The sequence below is a fragment of the Chionomys nivalis genome, chromosome 13 (genome assembly GCF_950005125.1).
Source record: "Chionomys nivalis chromosome 13, mChiNiv1.1, whole genome shotgun sequence".
Lineage (NCBI taxonomy): Eukaryota > Metazoa > Chordata > Mammalia > Rodentia > Cricetidae > Chionomys > Chionomys nivalis.
Window position 1 is genome coordinate 51031910 of NC_080098.1, and position 21621 is coordinate 51053530.

The following is a 21621-nucleotide window of genomic DNA, read 5'->3' on the forward strand; positions in this document are numbered from 1 at the left end:
GTGCGTGGTGGCTGTGGACACCTGCATTCACCTTTGACAGTGTTCACTCACAGGTACAATCTCTTCTGTCCCTGCTGTATGACAAAGTGCTTAAGTGCCACCCCCTAGAGCGCCCCAATCCAGGCAAGTGCACCTTTGTTCTCTCTGTACCCCCCTCCCGTGCCTTCCGCAGCATTTCCCTCACTTCCGGCTCATTGGAAACCGTCAGCTGGTTCTGCCTCATCTAAAGATGAAGTGAGCTGTCAGCATCCCCAAGCAGCTCTCAGACTCACTGAGCAGACCGGGGCAGCAATCATCCCTGTGTCCAGATCTTCCCCTCACTAAAGAGTGATGCACCTTCCCGTGCACCTTCACTCGTGAAAGTCTTTGCCAGATCCCTACCTAGTCACATTGCTCATGCCGTCTTGTACTGATGACCTTGTCCTGTACCTGTAGAAGGGTTGGCTGTATGTTAGCTGTGCCTTTTAACTTTCCAATGTCTGGATGTGTGGGGCCTTGCTCATCCTGGAGCACCCTGCCCAGCTCTGCCAAAGGTTAACTCATTCCCAGTAATAAGAGGCTTGGCTGTATGCTTTAATCACAAACCAACCAATCTAGAGGCCATACCTTAACCACATTCTATTCCTAGATTAGACTCTTAATTAGCAACTACCCACTGGCTATGATCACCCCAGGACTGAATAGCAGACAACTGGGGACAGCCCCATGCCTCCACACTAGTTGACCCCGAATCTTCCTCCTTATGTCTCAACTAGTCTCTCCTGAAGAAACTGCAATAAAGGATCCTGCATGCACTGTCCCCTTCCTCTCTGCTCTCTGGTCCTTTCTCATATGGCCCTATGGGCTGTTGTGTGATCCTTCCTCTTCAGAATTGTGAGCAATAAACTATTTTTCTTACTGACATCCGCAGCTGTCTTGGCTCCACTCTACCTGGTTAAGTGTAAAATTTACAACTGAGAACACGGGCTTCTTCCACTGCCTTCAGCACTGGGACCTCTGCAGCAGCTGATCTCATCCCATCACCTCCAGACTCCAATGACAAGAGGAGGCTCTGGGCTCCCTACTCCTGAGCCCCTCTATTTCAAAGAGTCAGCCCCAGTCACAGCATCCTCTCTTATCCTCATGAGTCACACTGGGTTCACTGACAAATGGGGTCACTTCCAAAACACCTCTCCAATCAGACGTGCGAGTCTACTGTTCCCTTGTGTAGGCATTGCCTTACTTCACACAACCTAATGCACACTGCCTGCCTCTGTCTAACAGTGCAAAAGGACAGATCTTAGAGCATAGGTGTGCTGGGTAGTCTTACGTCAACTAGACACAAACTAAAGGCATCTGAGAAGAGGGAACCTCAATTAAGAAAATGTCTCCAGTGGCTGGACCGACGGCTCAGAAGTTAAGAGCACAGGCTGCTCTTCCAGGGGTTCTGAGTTTTTCCTAGCAACCACATGGTGACTCACAACCATCTATAATGAGATTTGGTGTCCCCTTCTGGCATGCAGACATACATGCAGATAGAACACTGTATGCATAATAAATAAATAAATTTTAAAAAAATAAAAAGAAATGAAGATGTTTAAAAAAGAAAAAGAAAGAAAAGGTCCCCATAAGACTGGGTTGTAGGCAAGCCTGCTAGTAAGTAGCATTCCTCTGTGGCCTCTGCATCAATTCCTGCCCCCAGATTCCCACCCTCTTTGAGTTCCTGTCCTGACTCTCTTGAATGATGAACAGTGATATGGAAATGTAAGCCAAATAAACCCTTTCCTCTCCAAGTTGCTTTGGTCATGGTGCTTCATTACAGCAGTAAAAACCCTGAGTAGGAAGATCTCAGAACCGGGATAGTGGAGTATTGCTATGACAGACCTGACCATGTGTTTTTGGGATAATTGTAGGATTTTGGAACTCTGGGCCTGAAAAGCCACTGAGTATTCAAAGTTTGGTGACTGGTGAGAGCTTGGAAGATAAAAATGTTGAAAGCAGTACAGACAATGGAGGCCTGGCTTGTGACATTTCAGAGGAAAGCAAAGACTCTAGCAGAAAATTTGTGTGAAGAATCTGCGGCATCTGGTCAGCTGGAGCAGAAGAATCGGCTGCGAATAACAAGAGACCAGAGCCACTAAAGGAAAACCTTTGCTTTGTTGGGACAATGCATGCTGGTCGGCTGGGGTTGAATTTTGTCTGTGATCTCATCGTTGTCAAGAATTTCTTTCCATGGGGGCCTTGTGTGCCTCCTTGGGGTGCTTTGTTGACTCTAGAAAGTCAGTATCTCAGCCTTGGCAAGTGTCTAAAATTTGTGTGTGCATGCGCGGTTCAGACTTCAAAGCTTTGATTTTTTTTTTTTTTAAGAGAAATATTTTTTTTCTGTTCACAGTTCAGGGAGTCAGCCAGCTGTGGGTGGAAACCCTGTGGTGAGGACAGACTTTCTAGTCTTTGATTCTTGAATTTCTTTAAGGAGCTCAGTTCTAATTGTATACCAAGCCTGTATTTAGTCCTTTCTCTGTTACTAAAACAAAATGTCTGTGCCAGGGCAACATAGAAAACCCACAGTTTTGAAGGCTGATAGTTAGACCTCTGGTGAAGAGCTAAGGGGGCGGGGGTGGAATCACAATAACAATGTGTGTGACAGAGACGGCAAGAGGGACATCTGAGAGCTTTAAGGGTTAGGTTACTCACGGAGTGTGTCAATCCCATGGGCATACCCCTAATGACCAAACCATGAAACCCCAAACTTTCAATACCTCCACACTGAAAACTAAGCCTCAGGCATAAGAATAGGTGTGTAACAACCCACATCCAAACCACATGTCGTCGTTTGACTCTAGTGTCCCCACAGGCTCATGTTTTAAACACTTGATGCCACCTTGGCGGTACTATTTTGGGAGGTTTTGGAAATTTGGGAGGAGGTAGGCTATTCAGGGTGAGTCCTTGGGGGTTTTATCCATGCTCACTTCCTAGTCTACTTGACTGTGATGTGGACAATATCTGCCATCACCCCCACCACCATGAACTGAACTGGTTGGACATACCTTCCTTCTGTGGTGGACTGAGACTCTCTGAACCAATGGGCCACAGTAAACCCTTCTTTCCTCAATGTGTTTCTGTCAGGTACCGGGTTAGCGCTTAGGAGCAACAAATACATCCAAGAGCTCAGTTCTAGCCTGTGGGCAGGTTCCTAGGCTGCCGTCAGATTTGGAAACCTCATGCTGCCCCCATGACGGCTCTGTCGGAATCCCCCAGTGCAGCTCAGCACAGTATTTTTGTGGTGATTTGTTTTATTCAGCAGTCATATGCATATAGAAAGGCCCCTGTCTGTCTGTCTGTCTGTCTGTCTGTCTGTCTGTCTACCACCTTGACTAGAAGATCCCTTCCACACTTTTATCTTCATGGCTCGACCCCACCACTTGCTGATTGAGGATTCTGCCTTGGGCAACTGGTTTGCTGTCCCTCATAGCTCCTGGGCTTCTCAGTCTGCTCCTTAGAGAGTGAGCAGCCACCTAGCATGCTGCTAAAGAAAAGTGTGTAACTTCTTGTATTTTGCCACCAATAGCTGGTTGTGCTGGCTGATGCTACCAATCACCTCTCCCTCCAGCAACCACTGAAGCAAATCTGTCAAAAACCCAGTCAGCAGGAGGAGATGTCAGGAAAGTGGTCATGAGAGAGGTGAGGAGAAAGGACAGGCAGGCACATAGTCTGCAAAGCCACTGATTCTCGAAGAGCCTTCTAAGCCAGGAAAAGGCTGGATACATTTCTTCCCAAAATTATTGTGGTTCCTTCACACAGGTTTCTATGAAAGGTTGAAACAACAACTGTAGAAGCAGTAGTTAATATTTATAGGAATTAAGACCTGACACATCTGAGTTACCTGAAATACTACCAATATAAATATAAAACATAATAATCATGTTGATTATAACCATGGACATGTGTGATACTAGGTGACAGGCATCAATCAAGGTGTCTCTACTAATTCTCCCAACCCAATTATTTACTATTATGACTTAGGGCACTGATGAACTTGAGGGACAGAGGTTAAACAACTTGCCCAAGGTTACCAGCCTATTCGCTGGTAGAACTCTAAGCTCTATCTCCAAGTCTCCCTCCAGACTGCCCCCTCATGCGCCTTTTTGTATCAGTCATTTTAGTCTTTGAAAGAACCCCAGGTAGAATGATTATGATCCCCTTTTTATAGCTCTGAGGATGCAGGGAATTAGAGAGGCATGGAACAAATTCCCGGGGCTGGCCTAGTCAGAGCTAAGCATGGGGCGTGGTACCTTCCATCACACACGGCATACAGCACATGTTAAAGTCCCTGGGTGTCTCTCAGAAATAAAACAATTTGTTTTTTAAATCTGTACAGTTTAAAAAGTTTTTCTTCTTACAGCATATTCATACTCCTTAGACAGTGAGGCCATACCCCAAACAGTTTATTCAATAACCACTCCACCCAAAGTTGATAACTCAAAAAACTTGTTACATGATGGTTTTTAAAAGTCATATTAATTAATCTGAAGCACAATGACCAAACTTTTTTTTGGTAAGGGATTATATAATAAGTATTTTCAGTTGTGTGGGCCACACCATTGCTGACACAGTAACTATAGGCAATGCATTTGTGAACACATGAGAATGACTACCTTCCAATAAATCATTATTTGCAAAAGTAAATAATGAGCAGATTTGGGCAATGGGCTGAAGTTTGTTCATCCCTCACCTAGAGGAGATAGAGAGCTTTTCTAAATAATTCCTTCAGCACCTCCCTCCACATGTCCCATTCTAACACAAGACCTTCCCACCACTTATAGGTTAAGTCATTTCAAGCAGATCAGTGTGAAGCCATGGGTAGCTATTGGAGTTGGGGAATGAGACAAAGGGTCTCATTCCACAGTATGAACACTGTAAATAGTTAATAAGGGGTGGAGGAGTGTGTGTGTGTGTGTGTGTGTGTCTGTCTTTCAGAAAACTCATGTTAACACCGGGGAGGGACATCATGAAGGATACTCACGACCAGTAGAGCAGCATCAGCAGGAAGGGACAGATGATAAGGGCCTGCAGCACCTGCCAGTCCCGGCACAGCGCGGCCAGCCCTGGCATGAGGAACTGGCCTGCCATGGCCACGAAGCTTGCCACCATGGTAATCATGAACCGTTTTCCTGGAGGGCACAGTTCTATTCCTAGAAAACAAACAATAAGAGAGACATGAGCGTTGTTTGCTTGCTGGATGACTGGGGAGCCCCGTGCTAGGAGGTCATTGGATACATGGGGGAACTGAGGCCTGATGGGGAAGGGAGTGAGGTCACTGCTCAAGGTCACAAAATAAGCTGGTGGGAAGGACATTGCATTTCTAAGTGCTTAGCTCAGGAACTAAGCTATGCCGCTTGTGGAGACAGAGTTTGCATCCTCATCACCCCCTTTGCTTTGCTCTTTTGGCACTACAGAGCTTGCTGGGCAGCAGGTCCCCTTGCTGCCCACGCCATCACCTTCCCTTTCAACCTAGGATATGCACTGGGAACCCTCTCAGCCTCTGCATCCGTATTCCTCGTCTTACACCAATACTCAGTGAAGATTTAAGTTCGTCTCCACTGTGAAACCAGGACAGACTGACCACACTGTACAAAACAAAAGCAAAGCCAGCTGGGGCTCACGATGAGCTAGCAGGAATGCTCCTGCACCATTCTGAACCCTACTGTCCGTTAGCACAGGCTTGTGGCATGTTCTTTCCCGGCAGGGACCATGTCTAATTCATCAGCTGAGCTGCACAATGGAAAAAAGAATCCATCTTCAACCAAGATCCACTAAATGGAATAGACCACGATCCCTCCTGGCCACAAGAACCCATTCTCTGAATTTGACCTTATAAAAAAAAAAAGCAAAGCAAAACAAAACAAAAAACTCTCAAAACTTTAAACTTTCTGGAGCACTCATGGGACAATCAATATGGACCTAATATATGAATCTCTATAACAATGGTCCTTAAAATTAGAAAAAGTAGTTGGGTCCTATACACACACACACACATACACACACACACACACCTATAGACCATGCAGATTTATTTGCTGTTGTTTTTCTACATTGTGCAATAGTCACTTTTTTCTTTCTTGCTTTCTGTTGGAAAGGGTAGGGGGAGCCGTTCAAATGATTAAAAGAGAAAAGGAAGAAAGGACCCTTGGGAGAAAACACTCTTACTACCTTCATGTCCAGAGCCTGTTCCACAGCTTGGCCTTGAGGCTTAGTTACAGTAGCTTATCTGCAGGCTGTCCAGAGACCACAGCGGGGCAGCAGGTCAAAGGCAGCAGGCAGGGGACAGATGAAAAGGAAAGGGGATAAATCACACTTGGGTACAAGGATATCATCAGTCCTAACGAGCGCAGGGCACTGTGCCAGCCAGCATCTACACTGGCTCGCTGCAGAAGAAATATAATCCTGTTAGCAATTTCTGCTCCTTCCCGGCCACAAACAGTCATTATCATAGCTGCTGGCGAACAGGAGAAACCTGCTCTCACTGCACAGAGCTTATAAGGGACGTTTTTGTCATTTAACTAGAAAAAGAGGACGGTAGGGCCCTCCTGGACCATTTTCTGTGATGCTGTCCCTCTCTGTGACCCTTAAGTGATACTTCTGAGCATGGTAGGGTGTGCCATTTCTGCTCTCCAAAACAACAAAGGAACATCTTTTCTGAATGGAATAACAGTGTGGTTTCTAATTTTCACCCAGTAAGCACAAGGAGACTTGTTTTGGAAATCAGGAATCTATATCAGCTAGAGTAGGCTTGGTATAAGAGGTCCGTCAGACACCAAGAAAAAAATCGAGCACACCTATGACCTTTTAAAAAGGCCAGAGGGATGATGTTGGAGGAGCCTGATGGATTCATGCTAATGAGTTTGCTAGTGCAACAGACTGTGTATTGGTGCTTTTTTTCCTTCACTACCTTTCTTGAATTTAGTGACACAATTGTGTGAAAGCGCCTACAACTGCACTAGTGCTCCATTGTCTCAGGTTTTGTTTCCCATACTTGAGTTTCCCAGAGTCAACAACGATCTAAAAATATTAAACGGAAATTCCGTAAGTAAACAATTCACAAATTTTAAAAATAGGTATTTATAATGATTGAGCATACGTGTGCATGCACATGACGTGGTATGGGTGCACATGCCACACTCTACATGTAGATGTCAGAGGATATCTTTGTGGAGTACATCCTCTCCTCCCACCTTTACATGGGTTTCTGGGCTCAAACTCGGGTTGCCAGGCTTGCATAGCAAGCAGTCCTACCTACTCTACAACCGTTTCACTTTAAGTCATACATAATTCTGAGAAGTGTGATGGAATCACTGGGGTGAATCAGCTTTCTGCCTAACATATCCATGCTGGGTAAGTCGCCTGCTAGGAGTCATTCAGTGACGTCTCCGTTTTCAGATTGACTACCATGCTATTACATTTCACAGGTGTGTGCGTACATGTATTATTTCTCTGCAAGACATATCCATGGCATGTCAGTTACCTGCTTACTAGTTGCTCAGTGACGTCTCAGTTTTCAGACTAACTGCCATGCCATTATATTTCACAGGTGTGTGTGTGTGTCTGTGTATTTCTCTGTATGACATACCCACGGTATATAAGTTACCTGCTTCCTGGTCATTAAGTCATGCCTTGGTTTTCAGGCTAACCGCAATGCCACAGTCCAGGGGTATGAATCACCCTCTGTCCGACATACCCACACTGTATCCTGACTGTTCAACACTGAGCAGTTTCAGTTTTCAGAGTGACTGATGTGCCATCCCACTCCACGAGAGTGAATCTCCCCTCTTCCCTACATGCCCACTCCATAGAAGAACTTGCCGTTAGGCATTCAGTAACATTTCACTTGCCTGAAGGAGCCTGTGGTACCGCAGAGACTGTGCTCAGGTGACCCTTATTTTAACCCTCATAATGACCACGAACTTAAGGAATAGTGATGCTGGGAATTCAGATATACAAGGAGATGCAAGAAAGGGCTCATTTTAAGAGGACAGATGAATATTACAGATAAGAAAAAGACATGTGGAGGTTGCTAAGACTGACGGGAAGGGAGCAGCACAGTGTTCCCAGGGTGTGGTGCTTGCCCAGCTTTCAGGCTTCCCTTATGGTCTTGGGATGCATCGCCATACATAAGGAAGGGTGGGGACTAACTTCAGTCCTTTCAGCACAGCTCTCTTGGTGATACCTAGTCCCACACACTAATCTATAGTTCTGTATAGTCAGGAAAGAACAGTGAGGAAATTTCTGAGATCATAACCAACATTTGAAGAGGAGTGAGGAAAATGGCGCCTTGATGGGCAAGCGACTCTGTAATCCCCCCTGGCTGAAAATGTGATAGCTACTGAATTTATTGGTGTGACTATCAGCACGACAACTGTTAACACTTCTAACTTTTCTTGCGGAGGTCCCCCTCTGTAAGAGGCTGAATGCTTGCTTCACTTCTTGTGTCCCAAGCGGGAGCCACAGACCTGCAGCGTCTGCATCATACGTGGATGGGCGAGGCCTGTGGTGCCTACATTCGAACAAGCTCCTCAGGCTTAGCTCTATAATTGCCTCTCACAGAACATGGAGGATGAAGCAGTTCACTGTCTTCTGACCTCTCCACCCTGCTTGTGGTTGGAATCCCAATGCAGACTTGATATGACTGCATCAGACAGAGGTACCGTGGGCCAGCGAGTATCTGCTAGCCTTGCTTTTCTGCTGGGGAGTCAGTGACCTCAGCAGGGCACAGGTGTGATCATTTGCTGATGACTACCTTTTTTAGTGCCTTAACTCACCAGAAATTCTTTCCCAACTGCTTGACTCTAACTATGCCATGACGGTAGCTATAAAAATATGAAGGAAACGAAAAGCAATTATCAGGTTCTAAATGCATTTTAGGTTTGTCATTGATTGCGCGTTCCTTTTGGAAGGTGAGAGATCAGGCTCTTTTGAAAGGGCACAAAAAGCATCTCTGTGCGCTTTGAGCACGAGCCCTATGCATCATTACTACAAATGATGGTCCAACTATCACACAGCCTCCGATCTCATCATCCACAGTGAGATGTATTTGGTCTTATTTATTGTTCACCTGATTCAATGATTTTTTTTTTCAGAGTAGGCATGAAATTTGTTCTATAAGACAGGAGGAAAAATGCTCCTGTATGCTCCTCTGTCTATTTTATTTCATGGAAGGTCAGAACTATGGAGTTGGGGTGTAGCTCAATGGTTAGGTACTTGCCCAGTATAGGGCTCTTTATTCCTAGCATTGCAAGAAGCAAGACAAAACACCAAAAGAACAAGAAGTAGAAATAGGTTAATCCAAGAAGACCACATCAAAAAATCCCATTATTCAAACACCTTTTCCTCTCAGGCTGAAATGGAGAAGGGTCGCAGGCGACCCTTAGAAATTGGCTATGATTGCTAATCCTCACAGTCAACCTGACTGAGCTTGAGCATCAAGGAGACACAGCCTTGGACATGTCTGCAAGGGCATTTCCAGAAAATTTTAACTGAGGAGAGAAGATGCACCACGAGTGCAGACGACACCATTTATTTTATGAGCTGGGGTTCCAGAGGGAACAGAAAAAGGAGAAAGCCAGTTGGACAACAGCGGTCACGTGACCAGCCACCTCACCCTCAGGCCCCACAGCCGGGACCTCTTGACTGTGAGCTCACAGAAGCCCTTCCTTCAGTTGCTTTTGTGAGGTATTTGGTGTCAACACTGAGTAAGGAATATATTAGCTATGCTTTGTTGATGAGCAGAAAAACCGCTGAAAGTCCCGAGAATGAAATGGCATGTAAGTAAGAGAGAATGAAAGCGTTTAAATAAAAAATAAGAAAGCTAATAAACAATAATGGGGGCTGTGGCCAGGACAGTTTGAGTCTAGGCTGTGGGGACGCCTGAGGTACTGTAGGAATGGTGGCCTTGTTCAGAGGCTGCAACTCAAGAAAATCTGCTTGGCACAAACGAGAGAGAGGAAAGAGGCTCTGTCCTGTGTACCTCCTCCATACGAAGAATTTGACAGCCAGTCTGAAAGGAGAGAGAACCGTTCAGAGGCCTCCCCGACTTGGGAATCCCTGCGTCTCACTGCGGCAAGGCTGTACACACAGTTGGATCTGATGCTGTCAAGGCAGAGCTAGCAGGAGCCAACCATGGTGGCCACACAGAGGGCTTGAGGATGGAGAGCTCTTAAGGGGGACATGGGGAGGACAGCAGTAGGACCTGGCCCCGCCATGGCCAGGCATTCACATGGCTTCTACATACTGTGGGCTGGTAATAAGAGCTGCTGCCTAGCTGCAGTGCTACCAGGAGTAGCAAAAATTCTTACAGGCGATGTCTCTGCGCCATTCATGAACTAAGTGTAGACTCTTAAGGTGTATTTTTCTTTTACTCACTCTTGGCCACTTACATTTGTTGCGATGAGTTGTTAAGATCAACTGCTTTGCTAATTTTATTGCCAAATTGTGGTTTCAGACAACTCTTCTGTAGATAATGTACCCCTCTAGTTTTCAGGACTTTATACCTGGCAAACAAGTACTCTACAGCTGAGCAACACTCTCAGCTCGTACCCCATACTTCATGTTCATGTAAGACACCTCACTGGTAGAGAGCAGTGCTCTCAGTAACAGCTGGAACCACTGTCACGAAGCACAGTCCCCTGACAACCTCTGAGTCACTGGCTCAGGACCTGTCTGTGTTAAACTGTTAACACTGTGGTATCGTGGGGAGCCCCAGCAGAAACCCAGAGCTCCTGCCAGTGTGTGCTGGCAAAAACACACACCTGGCTTTCGAACTTTGTCCGGGATATGAGTTAGCAAAGGTTTAACATTCTCCTCCCACATCCTCTGAAGCCCCCCCAGACAATCTCACTCATTTCACCTTCCTGAGTCAGAAATCCCGAGAGGTTAGTTGCAAACAAGCAAACAAAAAAACACAACCAGTAACATTTGACACTGATTATACAAAAGCAAGTCCAACCTATGATGCACACACACCGGAGTAGAACATAGCCCTTATTGTTTACTAAGTATTTATTTTTGGAGGCGCTGGGTGTGGAAGCCAGTCCTCACATGGCACACGCCGGGCAAGTATGCTTCTGCTGAGCTGAGCCACACCCCCAGCCTAGACTTTGTTTTTAAAAATGTTGTGTACTTTGTTTTTAAAAATGTGTGTGCTGACAGAAGGTAGGGAGAAATGTACATTCTCTTGGGATAAAGTGTTCTGGACTTCTTAGCTCACAAGATTCTTCCGGGTCTGGGTTGGCTAGCAACAGAGGAATATATTAACTGGCTGACACTGCTTAAACCCGAGAACTACAAATTCTCCGAACCTGTGTCCTCGGAACAAAGTGTACCTTGAAGGGGACAGGCTGAAGTAAAGACTATGGCTGGTGTATGTTGAGGGAAGGGGTGGGTGGTCATGGCTTTAAACCCCTTCCCTGCCTCTTCTGTGCTAGTAAAGTTACTCAGCACCTTTGGGCTTCTGTTTGCTTGAGTCAACCGGAAAGGATAATCACACCACATACGGCAGCCGCGCCCCACATGGGATAATCAGATCTGTGGAAGATCAGCAGGCAAACTCTTTGTTGTGGCAATGCATGCATGAAGTGAACAATCTAAAGGAGGGAGGGTCTGCTTGGTCTCACGGTTTTATTCCATCATGGCAGGAAGGGTAGATGGGAACAGAGAGTTCACCTCCTACCAGCCAGGAAGTATACAGATAGTGTCAGGTAAAGACAAAAAGGCTACCGGGGAAGTTAGCCATCCAGGTCAGTCTCTGTCCGAGGGTTATGAGGGTGTGGTGGGGTGAGGTTCATGAGCTGCCTCTCCTTCCTGTCACATAGGTTCCTTCCTGGGGGCATGTCACCTTGGGCATGCCACCCTCACTTAGACAGATCCTTTCTTCCACAGCTCCTTCACACACAAGAATGCAGGAAGAGCAGTAGCGGTTCTGAATGGAGGTGTGGCAAGGCTCCCAGGAGGGAGATACACTCACTGTTCCCGATGAGCTGAGCAAGGACGCAGGAGAACTTTATGGATTGTTCTAAAGGCAGCACTTGCAGTCCACACAGCATCCAACCCTGCCAGGCCCAAGATCACTTGGTTCGGAGTCTCATTTGCATGTTTCAACTCTGACAACACAGGTTAGGGCTTTTCAAAACCCACTGTCCTTATGAATAGGTTCGCCTGCTCTCGCATGCTCCTCTGACCCCAGACAGATCAGCAGCCCATTTTGGCCAAGGGGAGAAAAACAGGAAGACCTTGTTTTCTCAGGCGTCACCTCCTGTATCCCAGCTTCTGTTCAGCCTTAGGACTACCGAGCCCATCTGGTGGCTACTAGATACTCCTAGACCAGTGGTTCTCAACCTTCCTAATGCTGTGACCTGTTACTACATTTCCTCAAGTTGTGGTGACCCCCCAACCATAAAATTAGTTCATTGCTACTTCCCAACTGTAGTTTTGCTACTGTTATGAATGGTAATATATCTGATATGAACCACTGTGGGGGTCGTGACCCACAGGTTGAGAAACACGATCCTAGGCGATTACTCCGTCAGTTTACACTTCCCCTTCTTCAACAAAGCAGGAAACTGCAGCTGCTGCGCCTGGCCTCACTGTGTCCCACTGTCCTCCCATTGCTCTTTCCTTCCTGCCTGACTCTGTTGTGCTTGGGAGTACAGGGCAGCATTTAATGATGACTGCCATAGGCAAGGACACAGGCTCCGCGATCTTGGAGACCAATACTCCAGCCATGTGATTGTGGGATCCTTATTATAGCCAGAGAGCCCGAAATTGCTGGGCGCAGAGACCCAAATAGCATCCCAAGGTAGAAAGCGGCTATTATCAGGACAGCTGCCAGCCTCCCCGTCCAAAGGAAGACTTCATCTTTCCTCCTATTGAAGACCTGCCAACTGACCACCAGGATGAGCAAAGGGATTAGAGAAAAAGGGTTTTCTTCCTTTAGAGAGGAAAAAACCAAGCCAGGGGAACTTTAAGACATTTCCTACAAATCACATCCTACTGTCTGCTGTATAGCCAGATGGGGGACAGTGAAATGCCAAGTTGTAGAGGTAATGCATTCCTTCCTGTTGGTGCTCAGCAAATCACCAGTGCTCTGAGCATGCTAGGCCAGGCACGTCAGCATGCATTTTTTTAAAATACATTAAACTCATTTAATATACACAGGTCTATGATGTGAATATGACTTAGTGTTTGTTTTACATAGAGGAACACCAAGGCTTACAATGTTTGAGAATCTTATTTTACTTCTCACAATGAAGAAACAAGGTAAGTGTCCCCATGCTGTCCACACCTTTGCTGTAGGCAGGAGCTGTCTGCACATGGGCCAGAATCTAAGTTCTGAGGAGGCAAAGCTTCCCTGATTGCTCACTGATGCTCCTAGAGCCCAGGACTGGAGCAGGAATAGTAAATGAATAATAGTTTATTCTTCTCTAATTTTTTAACCTGTATTTTTCTGAGTTTGCTAAATTTTTGCTTTGTTATCTTTTTTTTTAAAAAATTATTATTTATTTTTATTTTATGTACATGAGTGTTTTGCTAGCATATATGTATGTTCACTGTATGTGTGCCTGGTACCTGAGGAAGCCAGAAGAGGGTGTCAGATCCCCTGGAACTGAAGTAATAGACAGTTGTAAGTTTCCATGCTGGGAACTGAGCCCAAGTCCTCTATAAGAGCAGTCAGTGCTCTTCCTAACAGTTGAGCCATGTCTTTAACCTGGGATTTGTTTTCTTGATGGTTAATTTTGAGCCAGGGTTTTGCTTTATAGCCCAGGCTGGCCTCAACCTTGTGATTCTAAAGTTTAGGGAAGAGAGGATTTCTTTGAGCTTGCAGGATGCAGTCCATCATCAGGAAAGCAAAGGCAGGAACTTGAGGTAAGAACTAAAGCAGAGAACATGGGAAAACACTGTTTACTGACTTGTTTAGGTGAGCTTTTTATATAACCTAGGCCCACCTGCCTAGAGATATCCCACCTGCCGTGGGCTGGGCCCTCCTACATCAACAGAATCAATCCAGGATGAGCTCTGTCACTGACTCCACAGAAGCTGTCCTGACACACGTGGAAGTCATTAAAATCCACACCATGCACTATAGGCTGATAACAGCTTAAGGCGATATCAACCATGAAGGCACAGTGAGCCATAAAGTTACTTCCTTCCTGGATGATATAAATGGTTTCCATAGGCCTTCTGTCTTTCCTTTAATATGAACATTTCAATAGCTCAAATGGGGAGCAAGGATTTAGGCGCTCTGTAGCTGATGTTTCTGCTTGACAGTATCTTGTTTAAAAACAATGGATGATATTTGGAAGCATGCGCCTAAGACCTTGATGGTACTTAGACTGCTAATAACTGACAAAAGCAGAGAAGATAAAGGAGAGAGATTACTTCATATAACAGAACAACGTCATATAAAGTGCCATTGTACCGTGAGTTGATACTCACAGGCCCCCAGAGTTAGTGACTCCTGCCTTAAGAGTTCTTTGGCGTGGAGATTTGCATGACCACACAGCTGTTGCTGTACCCTCACCTGGGACCACATTGGACATGTAGGTGCCAGGGCCCTGCTCAGACCTGGCTGGGCCCAGTAAGCTGGGGTGACAGACTTTGCAGTGACTCTGGTGTATGTCTCATTTAAGGATCACTGTGGTACACCCTACAGATAGGCTGCTTAGCCCTCATAACTAGGAGGACGAGGTGCCATTTTACCAGACCATTTTAGAGATGACAAAAACACGCAGTTGGGAGGTATAGAGCAAGGACCTGAGATCCACATGTCTGATAAGTTCTCAGGGACCCCTCCAGAAGCAGGACATTGAACCCCGTAGGACCTACAAATGTATAGGTGGACTTTCACATGTTCCAGCACCAAGGTCCCTGGTTAATATTCCCTTTGCAGCACTGGCATATTAACACCAACAGCAACACAGGGGGCTGAAGCATTTGCTACACCAGGTAGCCTACCAGCCTTGGCACCATTAGAGGTTGGTTTGGCTGCCAACACCAGGTATGTGACTTTTCTCTGTGGGGGAAAACAAAACACCGTATCACAACTTTCAGTGCCCAAAGAACAAGGCAGGCAGAGGCACAAAAGCCCTGGAGGGGCAAAAAATTTGAAAACTTCCATTTGAGATGAAAGAACTCTAGAGACTATGGAATAGGGCTAATGGAGTTGGGTAGAGAAGGCCTATGTGAAATTGTGGGTGTGTGAGGGGGAGCCCACGATGAATCACCAAGCTTTTGCCTTGTTTAATGACCTTTAGAGTCAATTAGAAAATAAAACACAGTTGAGGTCACACAAAACATGACTATGGTCAGGGTCTGACTCGTACTGCCAGGCTGCAGCCACTGATCCCATTCCAACCCACTCATTTTATTCAAGGTGAAAATAAGGTCAGGGAGGCAGTTGGTGGTAAAGGCAAGGCACGATTCCAAGCCTCCGGCTCTCTGACCTCACCACGTAGCCTTTGGAGAATATACACCAAGGATTGCTTTGGGCTTAATTTTAAATTGAGATTATAATAAAAACAGAAATCAAACCTGATAGGACACATGGCAGTTAGCACTCCTTCCCGTTAATGGAAAAGCCTTTGTGCTGTGTTCAACTTAGTAACACCAGTCAGTTAATGAGTCAGATCAGGTCAGTGGCTGGAAAACTGTGTTTGAGAAGCACGTCCATGGGGACTATGTTGGCAGAGAGTTGAAGTAGTGGTTTTCTGCCCAGCCCAAGTAAAATACTTTCAGTAGGTGCAGTACTGAGAATGACTAGGGCTGAGCGCCGCCATCTTGTTTTCGATAAAGTTTGGCCCATAGTGTCTGTGGTGCAATCTCCTGCATATGAGGATGGGGTGTGAGAAATTAGAATACCAGTACACCCCAGTCCTCAGCCAAGTCCTGCCTCAGGAATGTAGCCATTCAGCCCTCTCTTCAGTGAATTTCTGTTGAACAGATGTTCACCATGGAACAAAGACTCAGAAGGCAGAATGCTCTCAGATCCTAGGTAGCAGGCTTTGCCGGTCACGATGTAGCCATGCTGTGTGCCGAGTGTGGGCTCAATAAATAGATGCTAAGGAACATTAAGGACCTTCAAGTAATAGAATCCTCCTTTAGTTAAATTCCCCAGGGTTTAAGCCAAAGTTTTCCTCAGCTGGACTCAAGTTTACTCCATGGTGATTCTACTCACATCTGTGTGGCCTCCGGGCAGCCACTTAACCTCTTAAAACCCTAGCCCAGTTAGGAGGAGAAAGGAGCGTTTCTTTTGGAAGTTAAGATTTTTTTTTCCTCTCTGGGGGCTCATCCTACCTCTGGTTCTATAAATGAGCGGGTGGGATCTGGGCTGCTCTGTGGGATCCGAGAAGCTGGAGAAACTTCATCTAGAGATGTACCTCAGCCGCCAACCTGCAGTCCTGGGAATCAGACCAGGCTGGTGACTGTTGACTTGGAGCTGGAGGAGGGAGGTTGTCCCTGCTTCTCTAGATTACACCCATCTGATGGCCCGCTTCTCTTTTCTTTTGGTGTGTGTGTGGGAGGGAGGTGTCTTGCTATGATGTCCAGGCTGGGAATAGAGGCGTGCACAATCATAACTAGCTTAAAGTTGCTTCTGGAGGAACTCTTCCCTTCCAGAGACCTTTCCCCGATAATTCACCTGACAAACTGCTGGTGGTTACTGCCCCTCATTGCTCTCACAGGTGGAAATAAAGTCTCACCATTCTCCAAAAGTCCACCCATTTACTGGCCTGTTTATTCTCGCACCTGCTGTCCTCCTCAATGCTCTTGCCAACCAAGGCATTTCTACGCTTTAGGGCCCCTCTGTCCATCTCCACTCTGTTGTCTTGGTCCACCTAAGCCTGTCCCTCCTACTGTCACTGCCTAATCTGGCTGCCCTTCCTCCATTCCCTCCCAAGCCCCCTTCTTCTGGACCCCAGAACGGTGTTCTAGAACCTTTGACACTACCTCCTCTGTAGTTTGGTTTCCTCCACAGCTGTGGAAGGAAAAGCAGGTTTGTTTTTCTGTGTCCTCAGTGCCCAGCATTTGGTTCACACTTTGTCACAAGAGTCCACACAAGTGGGAAATGCACTTTCCACGAGAGCCACCTTGAAGTGGGTAACTGAAAACAATCACCATGGTCTTAATTATTAAACACAATTACATGAAGGCACAAGGGCCCAGATCAGAGCCTCTGAGAATCGTCCCAAACACGGTCTAAGAAGTGAATACTTAGACCAGCCTGGCCTTGAACTCACAGTGATCAGCCTGCCTCTGCCTCCTGAGTGCTGGGATTAAAGACATGCACCACCACCGAATTCCTCAAAGCTGCCCTAGCACAGAGGAATGGGATCTTCATTGACTTGGGGGTCCAACCCAGCCCCAGCACTGCTCTTGAAGCACTGGCTGCCTAGGGTAGCAAGCAGAGTTCCAATGTTGTTAGAGAGGAACGGGCAGCAGTCACACACAGAGGACTCAGCTATGCTAAGCACTATTGTCTTGCATTTCTACTTGGAAGAGACCTGGTCAGGGAGTAATTACAGTAATGATGATCCTTATTTTTAAATGGCCCTCCTCTGGCTTCACACTAGTTTCGTGCTCAGTCAGGCTGAGTGTTTCACAGGTGTTGTATTTAATCTCCCCTGCACTAACTCAGGGACAGGTGTTATCTCTTTTCCTTCTTTTTCTTGTGCCAGGTTGGGACTCAGGGCCTTGTTCAGGCTAGGTAAATACTTTGTCACCAAGCTTTATCCAGTAATGCTAGTGCCACACCCTTCCAAGGTCTCACGGGCTGGCTTCAAAGTTACTGTGGAGTCAAGGATGACCTTGACCTTTCTGGCTTCACCTGAAAGTGCTAGGATTACAGGGGTATGCCATCCTGCCTGGACTCTCTATCCCTCCTAACTTCTTCCCTCCTCAACAACCCTGGATTGTATCCAGCAACCATTGTTTTTTTTTTTTTTTTTTAAAGATGTATTTATTATGTATGCAGTGTTCTGCCTGCATGTATACCTGCATGTCAGAAGAGGGCACCAGATCTTATAGATGGTTGTGAGCCACCATGTGGTTGCTGGGCATTGAACTCAGAACTGGAAAAACAGCCAGTGTTCTTAAGCTCTCAGTCATCTCTCCAGCCCCCAGTGACAGTATTATTTGCAGCCCAAGAGATCTAATCCACTGCTTACATAAATACAGCAATGCAGAGGTGAAGGAAGATACCCTGAGTTTCATCCCGAGGATCCGCATGGTGGAAAGCGAGAACTGATCCCCAAAAGCTGTTCTCTGTACACATACTATGGCATGTATACACCCACAAATATAACTACACTTAAAACAAAAATTAAGAAGGCAGACGACCCTGCAGTTACATCTTTAAAATGATAACGTTTATAGCTGCACGGTAGCTTTTGCTATAAGAAGAGCAATACTATGTGAGAATCAGAAGTCTATGCAAGATGAAAAGTAGAAGTGTGAAGATAAGCAATATAGATTTTCAGGGCTCCTGCTCTAGTCTGAAAACACTGCCACTTTGAGCCCAGACTCCCTTTTCCATTGAGAGTGAAGAGTGACCGCCCATACACAGAACAGGGAACGAGAGAGGGGCTGATATAGGGGTCCGTGGATGAGGTCATGCTGAGGCTGAACCCTGCTTAGAGGAAGGGGTGGGGATGCGGACAATCTATGTCAAAGGTAAAGGCAGGACAAAGAGAGGGAGGAGGCAACCACTCCCCAGGGATTTGTGGCTCTTTTATTATCAGCCTCTGACCGTTCAACGTTTCAGTCTGTGGAAAGTGTCTTCTAATTGTGAGAAAATACAAACAGTGTCTCCCACACCCTACACTGAGGTGGTGACAAATTGCCCTGTGCACAGGCCTTTGGTGTGTGGAGAGCAGGTGATGGGTCTCAGACTCTGGCCAGCTTTTGTCTGAGCCTTTGTTTCCTGCTTCTTTTCCAGGAGCAGCCCTGGCGCTTGGTGAGAGCCTTAGTTTTTTAACCTAGGATGCCGAAAAGCTAGCTAAGCATCCTTTTGCAGACATATGTAATTAAAACTGTACTCAGTGCTGGGGAGTGAACTTAGTAGAGAAGAGCGCTTCTGTGAAAGCAAGATCTGAGTTCAAATCCCCAGCACCCACATTGCAAAGCCAGGCATGGAGGATGAAGACAGGTGGATCCTGGGAGTTGGTTGGCTAGACCATTCAGCCAAAATAATGAGCTTCAGGTTTGGAGAGACCCCGTCTCAAAAAAGTAAGGTGGAGGGTGATAAAGGAAGACTACACATCCAAATCTGGCTCCTTCATGTGCACATACAGGCAAGCATGCCTAAACACACACATGTTCATAAAACTGCACACATGCATGAACACATACAGATTTTAAAAAAATAAATGAAAATGAATGAATATTGCAGTCTCCATTTCTCCACCTTCTTCCCTCCCTGTGGGGAGATTTCATGGCCCAAAGCCTCTCCTACAAAACCCACTATGACTCAGAAGGGTAACTTGGAGTGGTGTGGGTAGGAGACAGGGGCATTGGAGTTGAAGTTGGTTGGAATTTCCATTTTCTAAGTGCTAGCCATGTGACCTTAAGCAAGGTGTTGAAGCATACTCCATACTCTTATGGAATGACAGCAGATAGGTACAGCCTGGGTAAATTGATTCTAAGAGCGGGTATGGAACAGCACTTGAGGGTAACAACGCAGGGACACAGCCAAATAGCTACGGCTGGCCTTGGGACGCCTCCCCTCCCCCCTCCCCCATGTAAGTAGTGACTGTATCTAAGACAAAATGCCCCTTTAGTTCCAAGGGACCAGAACACAAAGGAACTTCTGTAAATGCTTATAACTTGCAAAAGTTGGGGGCTTTTTGCATGAGAATGGCAGCTTGCAAAGTGATGTCATTTTTAACCACAACCCTTTCCCTAAAGGTTCCTTTGTGGAAAGGCAAAAACTGATTTTCAAAGTCCCACATGAAAGAGCACCAGGCAATCGCTGTAGTAAACTTCTAAGGTGATACAACACAATCCCTGAGGAAAGTAGCCAAGGCCGGCCTGTCATGAGCTGCGGCCTGAGATCACAGAATCTGTGGGCTGAGAGCAGAGGCAGGGTACTTCATGCATTTGGAAAGAAATGCAAGTAACAAAGGATGAAGCTGCTATGTAGAAAAGAAGCCCCATTTCCACACCACATTCTTTAGGGCACTGTTAAAGGGACTGGACTGAAGTCTGCCTTAGAGGTGTCACATACACGGTGGCCTAACCATTACACGCGCCTATCTATCAATTCCAGCCACTCGACACCACTGGAACGTTCTGCTGCAGATCTAAGGATCATAGGAATCCTGCATAGTCTTGGTTCTGAAGGAAATGCATTCAAAATATAAAGCATTTCACAGAGAGGTGGTCTTCACCCTGAGTCCGTAGTGGCTGATGAGATTCACCTGAGAAACCTTCTCAAGCGGGAAGGATTTTAGAATGTATTCGCTCCACTGGGAGGAAAATGTGAAGTGACTCAAAACTGGCAAACACAAGTGCTGCCCCCAAACCAAGCTTGCACAGGCCCAAGGACTACTTCTAGGGGAAGTTGTAAAGACACACTTAAAGTTCAGCTTTGGTAAGGTTTGTCAGACCTCCCTGGAAACCCTGGATTAGATCAGTTCTCCTCCTTCTTGGGGTCCAAATCTTGAAAACACAGCGGGGAGAAAAAAATCACAGTTTTCTACTGAGATGTTAAGTCCCAACTGCTGTTCCCAGGGTATCAGGTGACATTCAGATGTAAATGTCGCCATAGAAAAGCTACAGCAGACATCTGGGGGTCAATGTTCAGCCGTTGCTTCCAGCCTCATTAGGCATCTCAGACCCAGTGAACAGACCAGAATGGAAGGACACCCACTGTGAGCCAAAATCCCCAGGGGAGCACTGGGGGTTGGGAGAAACGGCTTAGCAAAGCGGGGAAACAAGTCCAGGCTAGGCCTATCTTCACACTTGGTTAAAATATAACTCAAGCAATGTGCTTTGGGGAAAACAGATTATGTAAATTGGTTAAAATAAAGTTAAAAGGTTTTTGTTTTGCTTTGCTTTTTATGATAAGTTAAATCTCCATCTATTATCCCCACTGCCTAAATAAACCTGAACTCCTAAGTAGTCATATATGTTTTGATTTCTGGACAGCAGAAGTAAAAAGATAATCCAAAGTTAGTGATTCTGAAGCCAGGGGTTTCCTTGAGATCAATAAGAGACTTAAAGTTCAGATATGTCTGTGTAGAACCTTATTTTCAGTTACTATTTTATCCCAAGATAGAGCTTTTAATTTAAAAACAAAACCCAATGTGGCCTGGAGTCTGTAATGGATAGTTTAATGTCAACTTGAATTTTCTTAATTAGTGACTGATGGGTGAGGTCACAGCCCATTGTGGGTGGTGCCATTCCTTGACTGGCAGTCCGGGGTTCTTTATGAAAGCAGATTGAGCAAGCTATGAGGAGTGAGCCAGTAAACGGCACTTCCCCATGCCCTCTGTGTCAGCTCCTGCTTCCAGGATCCTGCCCTGTCTGAGTCCCTGCCCTGACTTCCTTCAATGATGAACAGTAGTGTGAGTGTAAGCCACTTTCTCCCCTAGTTGTTGA

General features: G+C 46.1%; 1 protein-coding gene across 3 annotated transcripts in view; it reads right to left on the minus strand.

Annotated features, from left to right (window-relative positions):
* The window catches only part of Slc22a23 (solute carrier family 22 member 23), a 159277-nt gene that overhangs the window by 34618 nt on the left and 103038 nt on the right, over nt 1-21621 (minus strand). For 2 of the 3 annotated variants that reach the window (XM_057787306.1, XM_057787305.1), the window contains exon 4: nt 5003-5171. In XM_057787306.1, coding sequence (XP_057643289.1) covers nt 5003-5171 — 169 coding nt within the window. Of the gene's footprint in view, nt 1-5002; nt 5172-21621 lie in introns of those variants that run through there. The other variant, XM_057787307.1, reaches the window with a different exon arrangement.